At 48.6% G+C, this 26,557-nt stretch overlaps 2 protein-coding genes across 2 annotated transcripts; both read left to right on the top strand.

The window, feature by feature from the left end:
* Positions 1–11,329: 11,329 nt before the first annotated feature.
* LOC149852599 (olfactory receptor 2T5-like) lies at positions 11,330–12,192 on the top strand. The gene has a single exon (XM_090028391.1). It carries the CDS (start codon positions 11,908–11,910, stop codon positions 12,190–12,192), a length of 285 nt encoding a protein of 94 aa, XP_089884517.1. The 5' UTR covers positions 11,330–11,907.
* Positions 12,193–25,556: 13,364 nt separating this feature from the next.
* On the top strand, positions 25,557–26,501 carry LOC149852598 (olfactory receptor 2V1-like). Its single transcript, XM_090030122.1, has one exon. It carries the CDS (start codon positions 25,557–25,559, stop codon positions 26,499–26,501), a length of 945 nt encoding a protein of 314 aa, XP_089886248.1.
* The last annotated feature ends 56 nt before the right edge of the window (positions 26,502–26,557 follow it).

Genomic DNA, 26,557 nt, shown 5'->3' with positions numbered 1-26,557 from the left:
AAGGGGAGGGGTGAGAGAAGGGGCATGGGGAGGGCAGATCAAGACCCACCATGGTGAGGGAGTGGGGCAGATGCTGCCCAGCCAAGGCAGGATGGGTGCAGGACAGAGCTGCAGCTCATCCTGGGGGTCAAAGGGGAGGGGTGGCTCCTGGAGCTGCATGCACGGTGGAAGGACGTAGTCAGGGGACTGTGCCCCCCGAATCTGCACAGGCTGGGGCGGGCAGGCTGGAGCCAGGGCTGTGCCAGACTCTTCTTGGTGAGGGTTGGGCTGGGCTGGGCTTGGGGTGGGCAGTGATGGCGCTGGGAGGGGGCTACAGTGCGGGGGCTGCAGCCACCCCAAATTTTGCTGTAGCCCCCCAAGCTCCCCCTTCCAGCACTACTGCTGTCAGCCCAGCACAGCCCTGGCTCTTCCCATCACATAGGTGGAGGCAGGGGTTGAGCCAGGGCTGCACTGGGTGGGCAGTGGTGGCACAGGAAGGGGAGGCTATGGTGAAATTTGGGGTGGCTTCCCCCTCTGTAGCCCACTTCCCAGTGCTGCCACCACCTGCCCCGAGACCATCCCCCACAAAGAAGAGCCTGGTGCAGCCCTGGCCCCAGCTTGGAGCTGCAGCCCGCACCATCCCTCCCTGCTCTGCCCCACCCCAAACAGGGGAACATGCTCCCCACCATGCATGCAGTGGTGGGAGCCGCCAACCCCCTGCACACCCTGGATGCTGCCGCTCCATCTTGCGCCCATCACATCCCAGCTGGGTAGCATCTGCCCCTACCCCCAGGCTGCGCTCCCTCCTTTCTGCGGGGGATGTTGATTTGCAACTGCCCTTCCCTTCCCCCTCCCCTTCCAACACACCAGACTTACCATCTGCAGCTGTCCAAGCCCCTGGGCTGTGCTCCTTGCTGCCTACAGGCTGCACTGCTGGGAAATACAGAGGACGCTCCAGCCCAGTCAGGAAGGGGACAGCTGGGGCCCCTCTGGCAGGGCTGGGGGGACAGGAGGCTGCAGGTCAGGAGTGAAGGGCAGCAGCAGGGCTGGGGGGCTGTGGCTGGGCATTTAGGGGCAACAGGATAAGCAAAGGCAGGGCACCAGCTTGTCACTGCCCTCCCCTGTGTGACAGGACTACAGTTCCCAGCGTCCACCAGCTTAGTGCAGTTTCCGTGGGGACCCCCGACCCACCCACAGACACTGTCTTGTCTGGGGACTCCAGGTGCACAGTGTCCCCTCTCCATCCAGGCTGAGTTTCTTCCAAGGGGAGAGTTTCTTAACACTTGTGTGTGTGTGTCTTACCAATCACTCAGGTGCAATAAAATGGCATGTAACCCTGTCTGTCTGCCTGCAGGAGCACACTGCCGGCCTGCCCAGGGCAGTGCAGGCCATAGACAACCTCTGGGTGCTGAATACTGTCCAGACCCTAGTGGTTGCCTTCATGCTACCCACTGCCCAGACCCTGACCCTAGCACTGCCCGGACCCTGGAGACTGCCTGCACCCAGAAGCAGGTGCCCCCATGCACCTAGGAGGAGGTCCTGCGCTGCCTCCAGCAGTCAGGAGCCCCCGGCCTGGCCCACAGTTGGGGTCCCCTGCCACCAAGTCCCCCCAACCCAGGCCCAGGCCCACTGTTCATCCCTGGGCATGTAAGTATCCAAAATGCCATGGAGATGACCAAAACAGTGGCCACTTACATACCCAAGGACAGTACTGAATGTACAAACCCAGATTCCCCATTTCATTACAACCACGTCCAGGGGAAAGATGCTCTGAAGGGCTCTTTTGAGCTGTGAGGAGATAAGTAAGTGTGTTAGGATGGGGAACCCTTGCATTTTCCCACCCTGTGTCTCTTGCAATCTCCTGCCTTTTTCTTGCAGCTAGCGCACTGCTTGCTAACGCTTGCTTTTTCCCGCTGTTTTTGCAATCTGGGCTTTCTCCCACCCTTTTCCCTTGTTGGGCTGAGCTGAATCTAAACGCTGACGGACCTTGGTTTCAAGTTAGAGATTTAACTAGGCACTGTTTACTTAGGGCTTTAAATGATTAATTCTCTGTTTAATTGTTTAACTGTTCGTTTAATTGTAAAGTAGAGGAACTTAAACCAAACAGGGAAAGGAGACCAATGGGTATATAAAAGAAGGCTTTTGAGAACTGTGACTAAAGACAGTCGGGGTGAAGTAGGGGTGACAATCTCACCTGGGGCAGAGTGGAAAGTTTCCTCATGCATAGGCAAGTCCATGCAAATGAAGGGGTGGAACCATGGGGTGTAACAGCAGGAAACTGGGCGTGGCTAATGCTAATGAGGATGAACTGAAAAGTATACATGTACGAAAGCAGTGGTATTCTGCGCGGTGTTTGCAGTGCTCTGCGATGTGCGTGTACAGTGGCTGCACCCACCCGAAGTTGCCCCCCCTATAATAACACGGTTGAACGCAGCGTGTGCTGGGGTTTGCCCCTGCTCTGCTCTGGCTAATGAGCAATTGATTCCTCGGATTCCCTAGTCATTGGGCCTCACGTGGAGTTGGGGTTTAACAAGTGAAGTGTGTGGAGGAAAGCAGATAAGCACAGGCATGTCCCTGTCTGGCTGATCCCCCACCGCCCGGTCCTTCTGCAAGGAAGAATGTACTGTAATATATCCATTTGTTTTTCAATAAAGGTAGATAGAGGACCCTCTAATCCACCCTCTAGAAGGGTCTCTTCCGACTCTATAATCTATGAATCTATAATAAATGCTTTCATCCTTGAGATATTAATAAAAACAGAAAATTCCTGCTAGAATCTCTATATACATTGATGCATTTCAGAGGAATTGAGTAGGAGGGGGAAATTCTTGCTTTTAAGGGGTAAAATCCTGGCTCTACTGAAGTCAGTGACAAAATTCCCATTCGCCTTCAATTTGTCTTGCATTTCAGACATACATGAAATCCTGGATGGATTGAGACAAATGGAAATGTCATTATAATGTATCTGTATTTACATTCCTAATATCACACAATGCATTTTCATTTCTAATGTGTTTGAAGCCTCCTACGTACAGAAGCTCTTGGAGTCAATCTAGATTATACAGTGGGATTCTGGCACACTGCGGCCTGCCGGACATTTGACACCCCAGGTACCTCTGCACTTTTACCTGCGCTGCTACATCCCCCTTTCCTCCCTGTTTGCACATGCCAACTAATGACATATCAGGCTACAGGGTTTCAAGAGCTTGCTCACAGGAAAAGCTCTAGCAGGATGTTTACTGATCCCTTTGGCACAGTTGGCCACATTTTTTTAAAGCTTTCTTTGACACATCCAAGTTTAGCCAGAGTTGAAGACAGGACACTGACTGGGGTGGCCTGGCGCTCTGAGTGCAGGGAATCGGTTTTCCTAACTGCCTACCTGGTACGTGTGGTTCAAAGTACTTGAGCCAAGGGGGTTTCTGAGCACTCTTGCCCCGCTTGCTTCTCTCAGGGACTGTTACTCTTTGGGCCTGGAGAATCACCCCCTTAAGGTACGACCATCCCTTGTGGACTCTCATCTTCTCTACCTTCTGGGCCCTCAGTGCCTCCCCCACTAGTCTCCTACCCTCATTGAAGTTGGCTACTCTGAAGTCAGAGGCATTAGCCTTCGTGTAAATCCTTGACACCCAGCGTTGGATACTGAAATCCAGCAGGTGATGATCGCTATTGCCCAGGTGGTCAAGGACCTGCAGTCCCCTCACCAGGTCATCCCCCCTGGCCAGGACCAGGTCCAGCAAGGCATTACCCCTAGTGGGGATGTGCACCTCCTGGATAAGGTGAAGGTCCTGTAATACAGCCAGGAACCTACGTGAGCGGTCAGACCTGGCTGTCTGCTCCTCCCAGCAAATGCCTGGGTAGTTTAGGTCACCCATGACAATAACATCCCTTGACCTAACTGCCTCCATAAGCTGAGTGGGGGAGTCGTGGTCCACCTCTTCCCCCTGGTTGGGTGGTCTGTAGTAGACGCCCACTGTAAGGTCCCTTTCACCATGCCCCCCTTGTAGTGGATTTGGTGGGGTTTCTGGCCTGCTTGACTATGTGCTGGTGAAGCATCCTTGAAGCGGCCCCTTCCCCCAGCGAAGCTAGTTTAAAGCTCACCATATGAGATCAGCCAACTTAGAGGAAAAGTTACGTCTGCCCTTAGGGGAGAGGTGAAGCCCATCCCACCCCAGCATGCCCTCCATACAAAAATATAGGTCATTGGCAAAAAATCTGAAGCCTGCCTCACAGCACCAGCTCTGAAGCCACTGGTTAACCACAGCAATGCAGGCCTCATGATGCCTACCCTGTCCACTTACTGGGAGAATGGAAGAAAATATCACCTGGGCTCCTGTCTTCTTCAGTTGATGTCCCAAGGCCTTGTCGTCCCTCACAATGTTATCCAGCTTGCCCTTGGATGCATCATTTGTACCCACATGGACCACAACCAGTGGGTAGTAGTCAGAGGGCTTGATGATTTTAGGGATGGTCTCTGTGATGCAAATTCTGGTGATATGGTTGATGTTGATCAGAGGCTGGAGAGAGATATGGGATGGTGGAACTGTGTACTTAGGCCTCAATTCTAGGCCAATGATATAAGGCAGATGCCCCACAATATATTTTGTCAACAAGTAAGACATCAAATTGTGGCACGAGAGTGTGAGACAGGAGAACACCATACTGTTATATACCTGCACAGACAATCTTAGTGCCTCACACATGACCTGTGGGCTGCAGTTTGGGAACAACAGCATTAGCCATGCACAGTTTCTCCTCAGTGTATCTGGGCATGTGCAGCTCCAATGCCTCCAGCTGCAGCTGTGGATGCCTCACAGCTCTGGGGCAGGTCTGGCAGTCCTGCTCCTGGGCCAGAGGATGAGGGAAGTGAAGTTGCACAGCTAAATTAGGCCACCCTAGGAAATGACCCTTCTAATGACCATCCCCTTCTCACAGGGAAGGTTGTGCCAAGGGTCCTGCTCCCTTGGGGAAGCTGCTTGGGGTGGAGGGTATTGTGAACTCCAGGGGATCTGTAAGAGGGATGACTGGGAAGAAGGGAGAGGTGTCAGAGGCCATGAAGGGGGTAAGCATGGGAGGGTCCCTGGCAGAGAGAGGACTCAAGGCCCAAATCTGCTCAGCTCCCTGCTGTCTGAGCCAGCCCCAATGATGCCCTCCCTGGCTCCATGCGGGCAGGCATTTATGTCCAGGGAACTCCCACACAGGCCTATGAACAAACCCTTCATATTCTTCCTTCTCTTACCTGAGCTTCGGCCTCTGCGGTAGGAGCCACTCCTGCTCCCGGTCTCGGAAATATTGCTCTGCCTGCTGCTCCTTCTCGAACCAGAACTGGAGGTTCATCGGGAAGCAGAAGGGAAACAAAGGAGGAGTCAGCGCAGACAACAGCAAGCATCCCTAGAGTACACATCTCCATAGACACACCAGCCACCCTGTCTCATACTACTGCAGGGACAAATTAAACACATTTACATTCCTTCGATCAGTGAGTGCAACTTGGGGTGCAAAATAACACGCACAGAGACCATTCTCCAGTGCAGAGGGACATACATGTATTTCCAACAACACCCTCGCACCCTCGCATATGAACACAGACTCCTGGAGCGCAGGCTCCTTTCTCTCTGTCTGTGTGTCTGTGTTTGTTCACATCCATCAACCACAGCCCAATAACCCCATGAGTGACCTCCCACCAGGCACACAGACACATCTACCCCTTGAGAGCACAGGGCCGGGCCCCAGGACTTCACCTTTCGATGCAGGACCCCCAGCTTCTCTATGCCGTGCAGCCAGACAAGGGCTTTCTCCAGCTCCTCCAGCTGCCAGTTTCGTTGATCCCATTTATGGACAGGGAGGAAAGCCCGGCAGCTCTGAATTTTTAGGCAGTCATTGAGACTGGTGACATCCTGCCAGGAAACAGAGAGAGTCCTTTAAGCACCTTAACACGGCCATGGGCTGGGGATCCTTCTGCACACTCTGGGGGATCCCGAGGGGATAGGAGGCTGTGCCGTCCTGCACACTCTCGACAGCAGCCCCAGAAATCACAGGCCCAGGCAGGCAGCTCAGACTCTGCGCAGGGTTGCCCAAGAGGGCTCCTGCCCAACCTGCCTGAACACAGCCTTTCTGGAGAAACAGGAGGCCTGAGGCACCATTAGCTCCTAGGCATGGGAACGAGACCACATGGGAGTAGTGCTCAAGGCCCAGGGCTCCCAGTCCCCATCCCTGGCTCTGCCAATGACCCTCATGCAGCCTGTGCCTGGGTTTCCCCATCTCCACAACCAGACCACAGGCACATCACATGCTCAGGTCATGCCACACTCACCTGGTTGGTGCTGCCGGGCACCAAACGTCTGTCCATTGCCCTTGTCCGGCCTTGTGGGGGGGAGCTGTTATTGGACCTGGCAGGAGGGGTCCTCAGGCTTTCAAGGAGGTGTTTGTGGGAGCTTTTTTTCTGGCAGTCTGGGACCTGGAGCGCCTGGAGGAAGGGAAGAGAGGATTGGCAGAAGGCGCTCTGGGGCCCAGTTTCCCCACATGGGGATGACCTACTCTTTTGCAGTTTGTGGGGAAGCAGTAGGGGCACTTTCCCTATTCAGTGGGGAACACCTTGGTCCTGAAGTCCTGGGTCCTGCCAAAGACTATTAAATCATTGCTCCCTACAGGAAATCTCTGCTTGTTCAGTGGCCAGGTGCTTTGAGAGGTAATATTGTAGGGCCTGAAGCTACTGAAATCTTCAGCAGCAGGAGGTGAAGGGAGAAGGTGAGTGTGAGGATGAGGACATGGGAGGCAACATTTATATAATTATTTGGGCCTGTATTGTTCAGAAATCCCACATGATTTTGCAGAAGATGGGATGAAAGCTGTTTGGTCAGATCTGATAGGAATGAACCAGCATTAGCATGTCTAGAGGATGGCCAGAGGGCACCAACCTTGGGCAAGCGTTGCATTCTCCAACCCTCAACAACACCTTGCTCAGGGCACTACATTTCTCATCATGCCTCTGCAAGGCAGGCAGTCACTCCTGCAGGTTGGCAGAAGCCCACACATGAGATTTAGATGTGATCCCATTTCAAGAGATCAAGCTACTGACCAGGGGCATAGGAGTCAACACTACAGGGATGGAGAAGCAGCACAAAAAGAAAACAGACAACAACACACTAGAAGACAGTCAGAAAAGATTCACAAATTGAACAAGAAGAGGTTGTGAGAAGCCCCAAGCACACGAGATGGGAGAACATGACAGACCCAGACAGTGTCCTGCATCAGAAAGCCGCAGGTGAGAGAGAGAAGCAGCATGCAAGACTTCCTAACCGAGAGCAAGAGAAATGAAGGAGAAGCCCTAGCAAGCCACTTACCTGCCCTGGGCGGGCTCCTGGTCTTCTCTCCATTCTTGTGTTTTTCTTTAAAATGTTGTTATAAACTATGGGGTATCTTATCACTAGGGGATATTAATAATATCTCAAAAACTAATGACTACTACTTCTAAGATAACTCTACTGACTATATAATATTAAGCTACAAACTATATAAACTAACTAATCTTAACCTACAAACTCAGCTACTCAATAATCCTAATCACTAATCCTAGAAATAGAGGGACAACAATGAACACACCGCAACAGCTGGGAAACCTAGTCAGACTAACCACTCGCTCTCGGGGGATACCAGCAGAGGTATGGGAAGAAATACTCCAGGCTGCCTTTTTTTCCCACATCACAAGTCTCCCTGGTGATGAGATGGACTTGGTTACAAACGACAGCAACAAACAGCAGAAATGACAGGAACAGGAACGACAGCTGCAGAATGAGTCGACTGCTATTCGGTGGACGACGAGTCATTAATTGGATCGGGTTCGAGCATGCAAGGGTAGGGGTACGCCAGGAGAGAGCGGTGGCGGAGAGACGATGTTCACAAGTGGCTGGCTTGTGAACTAGCCCAAGGAGTGTTCTAGTGGGTCTCGGTCTCTGTCTTGGGCAGAAGCGCGCTGACTTAAATACCTTTTTATGTAGCCAATCACGCGATCCCTTCTGTGGCATGGTCTAGCCTGATTACATAATGGCCGTCTGCTTAGTGCATGACTGGGTGTGCGTGCTCTGCCAATTTGAATACCTTACTCAATCACACACTGGCCATGTGTGTGGCGCATGTTGGGACATGCGCACTTGTTTTAGGGGCTTCCCACTTGCATGTTCGTACTAGTCCCTCTTAACTCTGTGTCATCAGCACTTTCTGATTTTGGCTTAGACAAGGGGGAAGGGATATTCCTTGGTTTCCTGTGCCTCCTCTTGCCATCTTCCCCAGGCAGCTTCCCATTATAAGGAGAAAAATTATCTTCCTGAAAGACATTTTGCCTTACATCTGATAAATAGTTTATTTAAATCCTTCCCAATGACTTGGGAAAAGTGATGCTTTTTCATGCAATCCCATTTTCCTAAGCTCCTTCGTAGGATCAGGAATCAAAACATGTCTGATTTTCCCTGTGCCCCTCTTGAGAACAGGGTGTCGGAGATTTTCCTTCGAATGTCTAGGTTTTCTGTGGCTGGATTCCCTCTTTTTGCCTTTTCATTTGATTTCATGGCTGTAACAAAACAAAGCAAAAGTTAGTGGGCAACAAGGTAGGATCCTGTGCTCTAAAACAGTGATGTTAAACTCATCTGGCCAGATAGTTTTCCCAGGTCCAGCCCATGGCTTGCAAGGGGTTCTCCTTCATTTCTGCTGATCTTGTTAGGAAAGTCTTGCACACCGGTTCTCTCTCTGCCCTGGAGCGGCTTTCCGCTGCAGGACAGTGCGTGCGTCTGTGCATCTTCTCCCAGCTCACGCTTGCTGTTCCTTGCCATCTCTTGCTGCTGTGAGTCTCTTCTGACTGTCTTTCAGCCTTGTGTTTTTCTCTTTCTTTTTCCTCCTGCTTCTCCATGTGTTTAGTGTAGGCCTCACTTCTCCTGGTCGGTAGCTTGGGCTCTTGGAAGAGAATCACTGTCTAGTGTCTATCTCTGGGCAACTGCCAACCTAAAATAAAGAAGAGCCTTATAACCCCCCAGTCACAACCATCCCCTCCTTGGCTCTGTTCTGGGAAAGAGAAGGTGAACTCCTCAGGGACCAAAGTCAATGCCATGGGGATCCAGCACAGCTTCCTTCCCGTAATGAGGTGGGGGGCCTCTTCGGGGTCCATCTACTGGTGACCCCGCCTCCCTGCAATGGGCCAACTGCCCACCTTCTTGTCTGCCATGCCTTGTTGGTAGTTAGTTAAATGATGTAATTAAGCGGGAGGCTGCCCATTTCCTGCCCCGATGTCAGGGGGCACTATCTGCGGCCCCAATCCTCCCCTACAGGGCAGCCCAAGCCTTGAAGATGGTATTTCTAAATTACTCTTTTTGTTGGGGTTTAGGCCGCTGTGGCCCTTTTTTCTCTCTCTAGCTGAGCCTGTCAGTCAAAAAAAAAACCAAACAAACCACTCATCAAGGGTTTGACTGCCAGGCTCTAGCTCTCAAAAAAAACCCCTCACTTGTGGCTCCTGCCCCTCTGTGGTGCTGGGGTTTACTCACCCCCAAATGCTGTACCCGCTCTGGCACCAGGGTCAGTGCACCCGAAAATGCTGCACCCTCACAGGCGCTGGGGTCCTCCTTCTTCCCCAAACAGCCTCACCCAAACCACTGGTTATTAACATTAAACAAGGGAGGCAACATGCCTGCTTACTTTAGATGATCATGAGGGTGGATCCGGGCATGGTGTAGTCTTCCGGCAGAGACTGCAGCCACGGCACCGCAGTCATTGGGCGTCCGCCTCCCTGATGCCCCTCTGGCCTTCTCCACTTACCATTTGTAGGGTCCTGGCCCTCCTCTTCCTGTCACCTGACCAGCTGCAGGAAATTGAGCCTTAACCCCTACTTGACCAGCCAGCTGTGACTGGAAGGTTCTGGACTTAAAGGGGACACCCTGTCTCTTAGTAACAGGGTCACGGACCCCTGCTATGTGCACCCACAACACACGACTGCCCCAGGTGCAGCAGAGCCAGCAGTCCCTTGCTCCCTGTGGTGCTACAAAGGTACTTTGCAGTGGTCCCTCTAAGACAGTGCTTCAGAGCCGCGTCTCTTATTCAAAGCTACTGCTGTAACATTAAAGTTTTTTGAAAGATTTACCAATGGCTTCCCATGCCGTAGATGGGTTTCATCAACAGACTGAGAAAGAGAGAGAGAGAGAGAGAGAGAGAGAGAGAGAGGGGACAGGAGTTTGCCCTCCAGGGAACCTGGTTCCCCATGTTCTAAGAGCACTGCAGCCGGACACCTCCTGGATATAAAAGGCTTCTGCCCAAGTCTCAGCCCCACCAAAAGGGATCAAATGCAATGGAGTAACCAGTCACCCACCTCCTGAGTCCAGGACACGCTTCGCAGCAGGTCCTGGAGCTTCTCTGGTCTCAGTTCAAATGAATCCCAAAAGTGGAAGGATAGGCAATTCTTTGCAGATTTTATTCAATGGCACACATCGTCTCCTCAGCCAGTGCCTGTCTAGCCTCACATTTTTAAGGCCAGTGAGTTTTAACCAGCAGCTCGGCCCTGCTGTGCATGCGGGTGACTGAGGCAATGTGAGAACAAAGGGAACGATCATAGCGGGTCAGCAATAACAAGTGCGAAATATCATTCCTATTTATAGGAACACCCGGGGAAAAAGCTCTACGCAGGAGCACTTTTACAATCTTTTGTCCAGTGCCTGATGCCAAAAGCTTGCAATTGAAGAAATTTTTCTCTTGAGCAAAAATCTTGTTGATCTAATAAAAGATATCATCTTTACTTTGAGCCCTGATTGCTTCTGATGTGGAGATACGCTTTGGTTCACTACTCCAGCCAGAAACTTCAACCAAGGAACGCTTACTGAAAATGGTGTTTGGTAACTGGCTTCTCCTGCCAGTCATTCTCCCACGGTGGAGGATGAGCTCCAGCTGCCATGTTTCAAGACACCAACTTTCTTACTTAGAGAAAGGCACATGGGCACAATCTAGCATCTTCCTGGGGAAGTCAGAGGCTCACCTCTCCCTGGAGTCCACCAGACATGATGAGATCTCATAGAAGAGACACGCTTTGCCTCCAGCTTTCATGAGTGTTGACCCTGGAATGGGCAGGGGATGGACTGCAGCTGGACATACAAAATGTGGGACTCACTTTAGAAAATCTTCAGCCTAAATAGTGTTTATTATTCCCAGGGAAGTGAGGTTATTGTTTCATCAACCATACTGTCTGTCATTTGTTCCACAGGAGAAGAAACCTGCGGGGTGCCTCAGTTGCTGTTAGTATTCTCCAGTAGGACGTGTGTGCCCGTTCCCTAAGGAATGCTGTTCTTGTCCAGGACTTCAGGCACAACCACACGAAGAGGAAATGAGGAGTGGGAATGAAACTTCTTCAGCAGACTTCACTGTACTGGGACTCCTGAGCCAGACAAATGGACACATGTTCTCTATTTGACCATGATCTTATTAGCCACATACTTTTTCCTCAGCCAATTGGCCTTTATGGACATCATTCTGATGCTAATTGTGGGCCTCAAAATGTTAGCAGACTTTCTGACCCAGGCAACCCCATTTCTCCAGTTGGATGTGGGACGCAGATTTTTCATAACCATCTGCCGGTCATGGATTATGACATATACCTAGCTGTTAGCAACCCCTTGTTGTATCCATCATGAGCACGAACATCTGAGTTTTTTAGCAGCTTGGGAATACATGAAAACATCTGTAAATGCTTTGATTTAATCAGTGTTTACCCTGACTCTTCCTTATTGTGGCTAAGAAGGGATTGACCACTTCTTCTGTGAGGTCCCAGCTCTGCTAAAATTGTCCTGCTCTGACACCTCTCAGTATGAGACTCTGGTGTTTGCGTGTGGCCTTCTCCTGCTCCTCATCCCTTCTTCCATAACACTAGCCACTTTTGCTTTTATCTTCTTTAGGGTCCTGAGGATGAAGTCAACCAAAGGACAGCAGAAAGCTCTGGCCACCTGCTCCTCCCATCTGACTGTGGTTTGCATGGTCTATGGGGCACCCATCTTCATTTACATGAGATCCAGCTCCTACCACTCACTAGAGGAAGACAAGATTGTGTCTCTCTTTTACACCATTGTCACCCCAGTGCTGAATCCACTCATCTGCAGCCTGAGAAATAGGGATGTCTTAGGCTCCGCTAAGAAATCTGATTTGGAAATGCAGTCTTCCAGGAAAATTGTCAGAAACTATAGTTTATTATGAGCTTCGTCTCATTAAAGTGAGAAAACTGGAACTTTTAGAAGGAAGATAAATTATTTCAGTCACTTAACAGCTGGTCTCCTACAGAGAATCACGGGTATTTGGACTCCTAAATGCTTGGAAAAAAGGTTTGATGAAGTCCACCGCACTCTCCCAGCTCTCTAGTGCTCTCCTAGATCTTGCCAACAACTGCTTTTAAGAGTGAAGCACTGTACTTCAGCTACATCTAGTGGCACGGCAACAAAAATTATCCAGGGTCTGGGAACCAAGACTTATATGAAAAGGTTTAAAGTACTGGGCATATTTAGCCTGAAGAAGAAAAGGCTGCCAGGAGGTTTCGACAGTCTTCAAATACCTGAAGGGTGATATAGAAATTATAGAAATGGGCTTTTCTCTGGGCCTGTTGGGGACCAGACTAGGAAAAGTGGCCTCAAGCTGCAGTAGGGGTACTTTAGGCTGGAGATTAGGGGGAACTAGCTGATTTTAGGCCTGGCTGGACATTGGAAGAGATGACCCAGAAAACCTGAGGAGTCTCCATGCTTGGAAAGCTTTAAGAGCAGGTGAGATGGACACTTGACTGGGGACACTTGGTTAGGGATGATCCTGCTTTGAGCAGGGAGCTGCACTAGATGTAACCTTGTGAGGTCCCTTCCAAGCCTCCTTGTCTGTGATCCTATGAGTCTAAGTGCTTAGATGCAGATCTTCCCAACAATTGCTTTTAGGAGCGAAGCACTGTACTTCAGGGTTGATTCTTGTCTCACCTGTTTGTTCACCACTTTCACTCCACTGAGGCCAAAGGTGGAACACATGGTTTTTACAGGATAAAATGAAAGGGATGTAGTTGTCATGGGTGATTTTAATTACCCAGACATCTGCTGGGAGGAACAGTCAGCCAGGATGGACCGTTCCAGGAGGTTCCTGGCTGAGATACAGGACCTCCACTTAATCCAGGAGGTGCACAGTCCCACCAGAGGAAATGCCCTGTTGGACCTGGTCCTGGCCACAGGTGATAACCTGGTAAGGGGCCTCCAGGTTCTTGATCACCTGGGCGATAGCGATCATCGCTTGCTAGAATTCACCATTCAGTGCAGGGTGTCAAGGGCCTGCAGCAAGACGGTAGCCCTAGACTTTAGGAGGGCCAACTTCAACAAGTTGAGGAGACTAGTGGGGGAGGCGCTGGGGTCCTTGAGGGCAGGGGAACTCAGTGTCCAGGGTGAGTGGTCATTCCTTAAGGAAACGATTCTCAGGGCCCAGGGGGAGTCCATCCCAACAAGAAGCAAGGGGGGCAAGAGTGCCCGGGAGCCCCCCTGGCTCACCAAGGGCATCTGGGAATGCCTGCTTGCCAAAAAGGCGGCGTACACCCAGTGGAAGGGGGGTGCTATCTCCAAAGAGGAGTATACCTCCTCTGCTCAGGCCTGTAGGGGGGCTGTTAGAAAAGCAAAGGCAGACATAGAGCTAGGACTAGCGTCGAAGATCAAGGATAATAAAAAGTCCTTTTTCAAATACATAGGGAGGATGAAGGCGGCACCAGGTAACGTGGGGCCCCTGCAAGGTACACTGGGCAATCTGGTGGTTGCGCCAGAGGAGAAAGCAGAACTCTTTAACCAATTCTTCATGTCCATTTTCTTGTGCAGGGACCAGGAATTCCCCGCTGGGATGCCAGATGGACTCGAGGGGAACACCTCCAGACCTCAGGTTGGGGAGGACAGGGTTAGAGAGCTTCTGGAGGGGCTGGACGTGTTCAAGTAAGTGGTTCCAGATGCTCTCCACCCCAGGGTGTTGAAAGAGCTAGCTGGGGTTATTGCAGGGCCCTTGGCACAGCTCTATGAGCACTCGTGGTGCTCGGGCCAGGTTCCAGATGACTGGAAGATAGCTAATGTGGTCCCCATCTTCAAAAAAGGGAAGAGGGAGAACTCAGGCAACTATAGGCCCATCAGTCTTACCTCTATCCTTGGGAAACTCTTTGAGAAGATTCTCAAGGAGCACATCTGTGATGGTCCGGCTTCAGGGATGATACTCAAGGGCAACCAGCAGGGTTTCATTAGGGCAGGTCTTGCCAGACCAACCTGATTGCCTTCTATGATCAGGTCACAAAGGCAATGGATGCAGGTGTTGCCGTGGACGTAGTCTTTCTAGACTTCAGCAAGGCCTTTGACACCGTCTCCCACCCCATTCTCATTAAAAAACTAGGCGACTGTGGCATTGATGCCTACACAGTCAGATGGATTGCAGATTGGCTCAAGGGTCGTACTCAGAGGGTGGTGGTGGACGGGTCATATTCGACCTGGGGGAAAGTGGGCAGCGGAGTCCCCCAGGGCTCGGTCCTGGGGCCTGCGCTGTTCAATTTCTTCATCAGTGATTTGGACGACAGGGTGAAATGCAGCCTGTTTAAATTCGCTGATGATACCAAAATTTGGGGTGAGGTGAGCACGCTAGTAGGGAGGGAAAGACTGCAACAAGACCTGGATAGGTTACAGGAGTGGGCTGACATAAACAAGATGTGTTTCAATACTGACAAGTGCAGGGTGCTGCACTTAGGCAGTAGAAACCAGCAGCACAGTTATAGAATGGGAAACTCCCTTCTTGAGAGCATGGAGGCAGAAAGGGATCTTGGAGTCATTGCTGACTCCAAGATGAACACGGGCCGACAATGCGAGGTCTTGGCTGGCAGGGCTAACCGCACCTTGCTGTGCATCCACAGGTGCATCTCAAGTAGAGCCAGGGAGGTGATCCTCCCCCTCTATGCGACGCTGGTCAGGCCACAGCTGGAGTACTGTGCCCAGTTCTGTGTGCCCCATTTCAGAAGGGATGTGGATAACATTGAAACAGTCCAGAGGAGGTCCACATGCATGATCCGGGGACTACAGGGCAGACCCTACAATGAAAGACTGTGGGACCTGAACCTGTTCAGCCTTCACAAGAGAAGGCTGAGGGGGGACCTGGTGACTGTCTGAAAACTCACTAGGGGGGACCAGAAGGGTTTAGGGGAGACGCTGTTTCCCCAGCGCCCCCTGGCATGACAAGGAACAATGGACACAAGTTATTAGAGAGTAGATTTAGATTAGACATCCGCAAGAACTACTTCACAGTTAGGGCGGCTAGGAGCTGGAACCAACTTCCTAGGGAAGTGGTGCTGGCTTCTACCCTGGGGGTCTTTAAGAAAAGGCTTGATGCCTACCTGGCTGGACTCATTTGAGTCCAGTCTTTTTCTCCCGCCCAGGAGGGGGGTCGGGCTTGAAGATCTACAAGGTCCCTCCGACCCGACTTCTATGATTCTATGATTCTATGAAAGCTTTGTTTTAATTTAACCTTTTCTCTTTAGCAAACTTACCAATGATAAAAGCTGTTACGTGAGAATCTATCTAAGCCTTGTGTAAAATAAATTGATCGGATTTATGCAAGACATAACAGAAAAGGGCATTGGGGACAAACAAGAAGCTCCCTAGCTTTATAACCATGGTGAGAAAGTGCAGGAGTAAATGTCATTTCTTCCACAGGAGAAGAAACCTGCGGGGTGCCTCAGTTGCTGTTACTATTCTCCAGTAGGACATGTGAGCACGTTCCCTAAGGAATGCTGTTCTTGTCCAGGACTTCAGGCACATCCACACGAAGAGGAAACGAAGAGTGGGGATGAAACTTCTTCAGCAGATTTCGTTGTGCTGGGACTCCTGAGCCGAACCAATGCTTTCACCCTGCTGTGCCTTAACAAACACAGTGTCACCCACGTCACGAGTTTTGCTTGTCCCCAGCATGAGGTGTAGTTTCCTCCAAACCCCTTCACCTTTCTCCTTGAAATGTGGCAGGCTTTGTGGCCTCTACAGGGGCTACCATCCCTGCAGTTTTTACCCCACTGTGGCTTAACACACGCACGTGACATGAGTTTTCCTTTCAGGATTTGAGGTGCAGTTTTCCAGAAACCCCTGCACCTAGCACCTTGAAACTTGGTACGTATCATGCTCACTGAAGAGGATATCATTCCTGCGTGCTTCATCCAAATCAGGCAAAAGACAACAAAGTTATAGATATTTAATTGATTCCCTATTATACTCTATGGCCGAATCGCCGAATCGGCTCCGACGATTTGACCGAATCAAATTGGAAAAAATTATTTTGATCTCTGAATCGAATCTCTGACATTCAAACTGGCCAAATCCAAATCTGAATTGAATAGTTCCCTATTCGCACAGGCCTACGAGGCAGCTCTCCAGGGGAGACCTGGCAGCTCCTAGCCACGCATCTGCTCACCAGCCTTAGTCAGAGCTGTAGATGTAAGGGAGGGTATTACCCCTTAACTTCAATGCTACCAACTATTGCTTTGAGTTAACACATACCAATTGTAACATCTAACAATGCCCTTGATTGACTACATTTCTGGTCCTGAGACCAAAGCAAGTGTCTGCAAGCAGAACTCATGTCTACCCTTGCCACATACATACAGACATGCATACATGGCCAATACATAGCCTGCAGCACGTGCCCAATCTGTGTGTGTGTCATCTACACAATGCAAGCTACATGGCCAGGAATTGAATCTCTTCTATCTGCATGAAAAGCAGCATTACACGACCAAAAATGCCATAGAGATGACCATATCTGGACACTTAGATAGCCAGGAACAGAATACAAAGCCAACATAAAACTAGAAACAAATAAGTGAAGCAGCACTGAGGAGACTTCACCCCCTGTGTCAAGCACTCTGTCCCCAGCTGTGCCTGATAGTGGCAGCAGGGGGTGCCTCATGGGCACATCTTCTGCCTCTTGTCTAGGTTTGGCCCAGGTATGCAGGAGTGGGTGCCATGGCTGTGCCTCTTGGTAGACGGGGGAGTGGTACAGACACACATTCATGGGTTCAAACACCCAGACTCCTGTCTCTTGTGCTAAGGGCTTAGCCCCCTGCTTTAGGCTGCAGCAGAAGCAGGCTGTTCTCTGTGCAGTTCAAGCATCAATGCGCTCAGGATAAACAGTTTATATAGCGATCTTTGACACTGATGACTAGCATTGTTCAAAGCTCAAAGGAAAGAGACAGGATGGAAACAACTGAAGGGTGCCAATGGAAGAAATATCAATTTACTGAAATGGCCAGGCCCATAATTGCACATTGGACCTTCAGATTAATGATCATTGTGGTTGAAATTAAACCGTGTCCTGTCTAGCTCAGGAGCTGTGAACAACAGTACAAGCCACTTGAGCCCAGAAAATGGTTTTGCCTTAGGTATTCAACACAGAGATGAGTTCACCAACAGTCTCTCATTATTCCAGAAAAAATATATATTTTATTTATTTCTTCCCTTTTGGGTCTCTAAGGTATTTTATTTTCCCTTGGAAAGATTATGTGAGTAGCCAGCTATTGCAGCCAGCTGAAAATGGTGCTGAATGCAGCCTTCTCGAGAGAGGGGAAGAGAAGAGAGGTAGCTCTTACTTACGTAACCCTTTTGCCAGGCACTGAACAGCAGCTACAAGGGCCAGGTTCAACTTTAGGGGTTTAACACCAACTTTCTAAATCTAGTTTGAGCCCTTGCCCAGAAACCTGGGAAAATACATGGTTACGTGGTGTTTCAATGTGAACAAACTTCCCTGCTCGCAAACACACATTAAACTAAAACACAATTTATTTCAGGGGCAAATGGAGACACACAACGTCAAAGAAAACTTGAATTATTAAACATTAACTGGAACCCAAAACAAGTCACAGACTCTCAGAGCCACTGGCAAATCAACCCAGCGAGGCCACCACTGAGGCCAGTGCACTGGGAAGGGAGGCTCACCCAGGGATGCCTCTGCTACATACACCCGACACCTGCAGCAGCTGCTGGGGCCTCCGCTGTGGAGGAACCTGATGCTTCTTGCCACAGGGGTTGCTGCCCTGTGCTACGGGCTTTACCTCCACAACTGCCGTACGTATCTGCTGAAGATCACTGCTGCATCGTCGCGAGTAACCTCTGCCAGGGGTCACAGCCACCTTCAGGGGTCACTGCTGGTCCTCTTCAAGTTGCAGAGTCGTCAACGGCAAACTCAGTAAGATTTTATTTAACCTGCTCCAGGCTCTTGTGCACATGAACAAATTGCTTTGAGAAAGTGATGGTTTCTCCACAAAGCCAACCAAGGAGCAACACCTGGCTAGAGCCTCTGCTGCTTCACACACCCTGGAACTGAGGCCACCCCACTAAGGATCTCTGCTGCATTCACAGTGAGTGCTGGCCTTTATGCCACGTCCAGTTGGCTACATTTGCATGCCTGTAAACTTTACAATTTTGGAAAGCAGGCCATGTGGAAACAAAGATCAGAGCCAGCTTGACCTTACCTCTGCAAACTTTATCTACAAACAGCAGGAACACGTCTACAAACTGCAACATAAGATGCGAGTAGCCCCCCAAACCCCTGAAAGTACAAACTAATGAGGGTGGGTAGAGAAAAGATCCACAAAGTTACCATAGCAGACATAACCATAGCAGAACATGCTTAATATATGCAGGGCTACCCTTTTTAAAAAAACAGGAAATTTGTTTCACTGGGTCTTGTCCCAAGCGTGAGAATTTTTCAGACGAGGTTCTCAGGGCCTTGTCCTCACTTCAAATTTTCCATACCATAGATACGCCAGTTGGTGAGAAGTAGTGGTGGGAAGGTGGGGGTCCTCTGTTTTGCTGTGCATTTTGTGTAGCTGAGGCCTTATTTAAACCACCAGCTTAAGTGGGTTGATGGCAAAATTTAAGACATCTTCCAAAGCCTACCAGGAGGCAAGCACTCAATTCCTACTGGAAGACACATAGCTCTCACTTAGGCCTTTTACATTTGTACCACAGATAATCAATGCTGCTTTCTTTTTTTTAATACAGGTGTATTTTCACATATATGTGACTTGCACACACCTGTCTGATAATGGACTTGCCTCTGTGATCTCTATTCAATAAACACTGCAGCTCCTTTGAGCTCTCCCCTTGTACTTGGCCTTGGTGAGGCCGCAGCTGGAGTGTTGCATCCAGTTTTGGGCTCCGCAATTCAAAAAGGATGTGGAGAAGCTTGAGAGAGTCCAGAGAAGAGTCATGCACATAATCAGAGGTCAGGAAAACAGACCTTACAATGACAGGCTAAGAGACATGGGGCTATTTAGGCTTGAAAAGTGCAGGCTTAGGGGTGATCTGATGGCCATCTATAAGTTTATCAGGGGTGACCACCAAGATCTGGGGGAATGTTTGCTCACCAGAGTGCCCCAAGGGATGACGAGGTCGAACGGTTAAAAACTACTACAAGACCGTTTCAGACTAGACATAAGGAAGGATTTTTTTACTGTCCGAGCCCGCAAGGACTGGAATAGCCTGCCATCGGAGGTGGTTCAAGCACCTACATTGAACACCTTCAAGAGCAAATTGGATGCTTATCTTGCTGGGATCCTATCACCCCAGCTGACTTCCTGCCCTTCGTGCGGGGGGCTGGACTCGGTGATCTTCCATGGTCCCTTCCAGCCCTAATGTCTATGAAATCTATGAGCATCTATTCAAATCTGAGGCCTATATGGCCTGGCTCTTCACCCTAAGTCATATCAGACAAATAATGTAATTATAATGTAATGCATTAGGTTTGATCTGATGGTGTTTCTTCCACTTTCCTCTGTTCAAAATTGTCCATGTGAGTAATATGTCTCCTGCATAAATGATGGAGGGATTGATGCTTTAATGGAAAAAAGATTACCTAGAGGTTACCCAATTTCCCATTCCACTAGAAAATCAAACATAGTGAGTTGCTTGGCATTCAGTACTGGACTGAAAACATTACAACTTGATATTTGTCACTGAAGAAAAGAAAAGAAAAATATTGTCTTTTGTCCTTTCTGAAAGTCATGGTTGTGAGCCCTCTGCTACTTCAATACCCAGGATACAAAGAAATCCCACTGAGCAGAAGTTTTCAGAGTTTACAACTTGAATAGAGAAAGTCTTTCCAGGGCACCACCTGCACATAAATTTAATTAAGGACTTGGGACAAGATTCCCCAAAGACTCTTTTCTTCCACTTAGATATTAAACTTATTGGTGTTTGGGTGATGTAATTGCTCCAAGCTTAACCTGGCCTTTTTAACAACCGCATCGTTAATATGAGTATTTCTCTCTTGCCGCTAGGTAACTTACACAGCGTGCTGCAGAAGTGAAGTTAGAGATTCAGTGCAGAGGATGTGATTCTTAATACTGATTTCATACTGTTCATATAGAATTTGAATATGTATTGCCAATGCTGCGTTTTTCAACTGCAAAAAGAGATTTGTATGGATAGCTCATATATGAATTACTGCAATCACTATTAAGCTAATAACTTTTTTTCCAAGACATGCTTATATACCAGTGTACCAGGAAATTTGTCTTCTAGGATTACAACTGACTGCAGGGGACTAGGACTGTAATAATTCTTGGCTTGAGAGATTCATTTTACATGAAGGACAGACAGCTTTTTTTTTTTGCAAGATGTCAAGCTTCTCTCCTTTCTAGATTGGCCATTGATCTAGACAGAGCAGATCAAGGTAAATGATTCTTGCTTTTCCATATTCCTGTTTTGTATGGGTTAAGACATTCAAAAATAGGATTTTTTAAAATGAAAAACAGCACCATTATTTGACTTAAGGTTCCTTGTGACTATAGGACTATAGGGCTATAGGCTATACAGGAGGGACAGGATAGGAAGGAAAGGTGGAGGAGTAGCACTCTACATCAAGGAGGAATATACTTCCTCATTAATCAGCAAGGGGGTAGAGGGGGGGGCACTCTGAGGTGCTCTGGGTTAGAGTAAAAGGCAGTCCAGGGGAGAGAGACTTAACGGTGGGAGTCTACTATAGACCTCCCAACCAGGGAGAAGAGCTCGACCAGGAATTCTTAGGTCAGCTCACAGAGGCAGTGAGGGCTAAGGATGTGGTCATCATGGGGGACCTGAACTTCCCAGACATCTGCTGGGAAGAGCAGTCAGCCAAGTCTGATCGCTCACGTCGGTTCTTAGCCAGAGTGCAGGACCTCCATCTAACCCAGGAGGTGCACAGTCCCACCAGGGGAGACGCCTTGTTGGACCTGGTGCTGGCCACGGGTGATGACCTGGTGAGGGGGCTGCGGGTGATGGGCCACCTGGGAGACAGTGATCATCGCTTGCTGGAATTCACCATCCAGCGTAAGGTGGCAAAGGGCTGCAGCAAGGCAACAGCCCTAGACTTTAGGAGGGCTGACTTCAACAAGCTAAGGAGGATCGTTGGGGAAGCGCTGAGGACCCAGAGGGGAAGGGAATCAGATGTCGAAGGGGAGTGGTTACTCCTTAAGGAGACGATCCTCCATGCCCAAAGGGAGGTAATCCCAACAAGGGTCAAAGGGAGCAGGAGGGCACATAAACCCCCATGGCTCACTAAGAGCATCCGGGAATGTCTCCTTGCTAAAAGGGAGGCATACACCCAATGGAGAGATGGGGTCATCACCAAGAAGGATTATGTTACAGTCGCCCGAGGATGTAGGGGGGCAGTCGGGAGGGCCAAGGCAGAGATGGAGATAGGACTAGCTTCCCGGATTGGGGACAATAAGAAGTCCTTCTTCAAATACATAGGGGGTAAAAAGAGGGTCCCGGGTAATGTGGGGCCCCTGCAGGACACGATGGGCGACTTAGTCATCACGCCAGATGACAAAGCTAACATATTTAACGATTTCTTTGCCTCTGTCTTCCTAAGTAGGGACCAGTTCAGCCACCTCCCTGCTGGGCCCCCCTTGGGCCCCGGGAGAGACACGCCTGGGCCAGGGGTTAGCGAGGAGTTAGTTAGGGTACTTCTGGAGAGGCTGGACGTGTTCAAGTCCGCTGGTCCGGACGATCTTTACCCTAGGGTTCTACAGGAACTGGCCGGGGTCATTGCGGGACCCCTGGCGCGGCTCTATGAGCACTCATGGTGCTCTGGTGAGGTGCCGGAGGACTGGAAGAGGGCCAATGTGGTCCCTATCTTCAAAAAGGGAAAAAAAGAGGACCCGGGAAATTACAGGCCAGTTAGTCTTACCTCAATCCCGGGTAAGCTCTTTGAAAAAATTATCCTGGCACACATCCAGGAGGGCCTTGCGGGGGAATGCATTCAGGAACCTAAATGGGAATTCATGCGTGAACGATTTTAAACTTATTTACCTCCTTAAAAAAATCACTGCTGCCTCACATGAAAGACATGCAGTCTTAACTAGTACAGTCATTTCTAGATAAAGCAGATCAAGGTAAGTGATTCTTGCTTTTGCAAGTTCCTATTTTGTACAGGTTAAGACAGTCAAAAATAGGATTTTTTTAAATGAAAAACAGCACCATTATTTGACTTAAGGTTCCTTGTGATAATTGTAGAGCAGGTGTCACTAGATGATCTACCTAGAAATTTTCTTTGTATGTAGTTCAGTTACTACTTTTCAATAAATATAAATTAAGTTTAATTTTTGCTTAGTGTTACATCTGCTAGTTTTATTAATATTAAAACCTCTTGTATTTCATGTTGATTTTTTAACTGAAAATGTGTTGCAATATCATAGAATCATAGAAACGTGGGGCTGACCTTCAGAGGTCATTGTCCTTATTCAGAACATCCTATACTACTCCATTATCTATCCTAGGGGTTTTCAACCTTTTTGGGTTGGTGTACTGCCGGCATGCCAACAAGCATGGGGTCCCCCAGCTGATCACCAAGCTGGGGCGGTGGAGAGAGTGGTCCTCAGCAGCCGATCACTGAGCACAGAAACGCCGGTGGCAAAACTTGAAGTGCCACCGGCGCACAGATGGATGGCCCCACTTTTCCGCGCATCTGCCCATTACCTGCTGGGGGCTTCCCAAGTACCCATGGTTGAAAACCCCTGGTCTAATCTATTAGTACAACTACACAGTCAACCCTGCAACAGCCAGGAGGAATAACACCCTAACCTGCCACCGGTGAGGCAGGGAGAAACCGGTGATCTATAATTGAAAATGATGCAATGACAATGAATTATTTGCATCTTCCAATTTTTCGTGAAGGCAGATTACTCCTGTGGGGATAGCTACATATATTGATGCATTTCAAATGAATTTGATGTCGAAATGCTTACATATAAAGAGTGTAAGAGGGATGCTGTAGCTGTGATGGTCCAGAATGTATGTGAGGCAAGAATTTCTTAGGGTGATCTTTTATTGCACCAACTATATATGTCTTCCTCTGACCTGAGGAAGAAAGGCTTTCATGCAAAAATATGTCTAACTCTATGCCGACTATGTAGTTGGTCCAGTAAAAGATATCACTCAAAGAAATCCTTGCCTCATACATATAAGTAAATCCAGCCTTTATTGGAATCAATTTCAAACCCCCATTCACCTCAACAGGTCCAAGATTTCACTCAGGGCACATTTAGGGCCTTTAGCAATATCAGACACAGATAGATTTGTTTTATAATAAGACATCGTTTTGAATATAACATTTATAATATATCATCATTTATATTTATTACATCATACACTTCTGTTTTGAATGCCTTTGAAACCCATCCTGTAGAAGGGTCTGTTGGGTCAATGTGCTCCACCACTGTGTGTTTCGCAGCCAGCTTGTGGGCCCAGCTCTGAAGGACACAAAGCTAAGGTCCCACCCTTCAAGGACTTTCTCTTGTCCATAAGTTTGCAGGTTATGGGGCAAATCTAGGTTTACTTTAAGTGCCTGGATGGGGCATACTTAGCTGTGTGGCTGTGGTGTGGGATTCTAGTTTGCCGTGGAAGCACAGGTGCCAGAAGGAAGGCAGCTATAGAGACAGGGCTCTTCCACCTTGTAGCCTAGTGTGACAGGCATTAGCTTATGCAGCAGGAAACTTGGTTTCTAGTCTCCCTTCCCCACCCCTCACTCATAGAGGATTGGTATCTACATCTCCAACTTTCTAGCAAACCTCTCCAATAGGGCCACCAGACAGATGTTATCCCTCTCCCACCCTCCTCTTGAAGCTGAGGCCCTGACCTCTCAGTGGGATGGACACTGGCCTGGAAGGGAGGAGACCCTACGTTCCAACATGGGTCCTTGCCCTCCATGGGGTAGGAATTGTCCCAGTTTTGCTTATCCAGTGACAAGTAAATACCAGATGCATTGTGTCAGCTTCAAGAGGCAGCTAGAACATGCTCTGGGCAATGACTAGTCTGTAGCCTAATGGTTAGACCACTTGGCTTTAACCAAATCCCCTGTAGTAGAGAGCGACTCAACACTGCCTCTCCTGCTCCCTGGGCTGCTGGCAAAAAAAGTGGGAGGGTATGCATGTTCAAGTAATATTTCAGAGCATTTGTAGAATCAAATCCTGATTGTTGAAGCTATTGCCTCAATAACGTCTTGGGATACTTGGGATCCAGTACAGCAAAATTAAAATAAATCAATGAATAGAATATTGAAGTTTCACACATTTTCAGGAAAGTACTTTTCATGTTTAACTGCCTTCTTTTAACAGCCTACTTTATTATTATTGTATATTAATTAATGGTTTCCTGTATCTCAGTTTGGGTTCTCCAAGTTGTGCTTTGATTAGCCACCAAAATTCAGATGTTTTAGGGGATTACAAGCTGTGGATTTGAAAGGTAAGGCACAAAATCAAAATCTAGTGCTGATGGACTATTCTTTGTTGAAAAGACAAATTGAAAATTTCACCTTCAGCTCCCACATGAATCTTTCCTGTATTCAAATTTCCATTGAAAAAAGAAGCCATGTTTTGATTGCAAATTTTAAATTAAAATTATTTTAACAAAATTTTTCTCCTACATCACCTGGATAGCAGACACTATAGTCTGGGAGTAGGTATTGTTTGTTTGTTTTTAAATTACTTATCAAAAGATGAGGTTTGGGGCATCATAGATTGTTTTCTCATACCCTACCCCTATGGCAGTGCTTGGGGTTTCATATCTCAAGCTGCTCCACCTGTTCCTATTGATAGTGGTCATAATATACGTCATTGCTTTTGTTGCTGGAAAAGGAGAACACTTCAGCTGGGCAACTCAGTCATTGGGGAAATGTTTGGTCTTTGGGGCTAATTCCCCAAGATTATGAACAGCCTAATTTCCTATCGACTCTATCAGACTTATGGGTAAGTCTGAGTACTATCAGCAAGATGGAGCAGAGCAAGAAATTATTTATGCCTACATCCAAGTCAATCAATCAGTATGTGCCTTTTAGACATGCAAATAATGGGAAAATAAAAAGACATTTTAACTTTTTTTTAGCTCAAATAAACACAATTGCCAAGGGATTGGGGCAACTTAATGCATCACTCATAATAGCTAGCATTTTTTCCAGAGAAGGGAAAACCTGATGACTGCCACCGATCCCAGTACTCCACATTGAACAAAGTTGTCTGTTCCTCTCCAGTGCATCAGGTCCCTCCACGTGACGAGGAAATGAGGATTGGGAATGGAACTTCACCAACACAATTTGTTCTCCTGGGGCTCCTGAACCAGACTAAAGTCCACACCTTCTTCCTGGCCATGATTTTGCTGGCCTTCACTATTGCCCTGTCTGGGAATACTCTGCTTCTGTTTCTAATCCAGGTGGATTCCTCCCTTCACACCCCAATGTACTTTTTCCTGAGCCAACTGGCCTTCATGGACATTTGTCAGACCCTGACTGTTGTCCCTAAAATGTCTGTGGACTTTCTGATCCCAGGCAACCCCATTTCTCCCGCTGGCTGTGGGGCTCAGATTTTCCTCACACTGACCATGGGTGGAGCAGAGTGTCTCCTCCTGGCAGTCATGGCTTATGACAGGTATGTAGCAATTTGCAATCCCTTGCACTACTCCATACTCCTGAGCCAGAGAGTCTGCTTGAGCCTGGCAGGTGGAGTCTGGATTGGGGCATCAGGAGATGCCTTGATTCTTACAGTTTATACCATGTATCTGCCGTATTGTGGTTCAAAAGCCATTGACCATTTCTTCTGTGAGTTCCCTGCCCTGGTGAAATTGTCCTGCTCTGACACCTCCCTATATGAGACTCTGGTGTTAGTGAGTGGCATTGTCCTGCTCCTAATCCCTTTTTCCATCATACTAGCTTCTTACACTCGCATCCTCGCTGCAGTCCTGAGGATGAAGTCAGCCAGAGGACAGCAGAAAGCTCTGGCCACCTGTTCATCACATATGACAGTGGTAGGGCTATTTTATGGGGCAGCCATCTTCAGGTACATGCGACCCAGTGCCTACCACTCACCTGAGCAAGACAAGATTATGTCTCTGTTTTACACCATTGTTCCCCCAGTACTGAATCCTCTCATCTACAGCCTGAGAAACAGGGATGTCTTAGGCGCCTTAAGAAAGCTGGCTGGGAAATACAGAGTTGTCCAGCAAGACTGACAGGAGTTGTGGTTTACTGTTAGGCACTATTTTGGATTAAAGTCAACAAGGTTGTC

This window comes from Crocodylus siamensis, chromosome 15 (assembly GCF_052110815.1).
Source record: "Crocodylus siamensis isolate JL-2025a chromosome 15, ASM5211081v1, whole genome shotgun sequence".
Taxonomy (NCBI): domain Eukaryota; kingdom Metazoa; phylum Chordata; order Crocodylia; family Crocodylidae; genus Crocodylus; species Crocodylus siamensis.
This window is presented reverse-complemented; position numbering and strand designations above follow the sequence as displayed.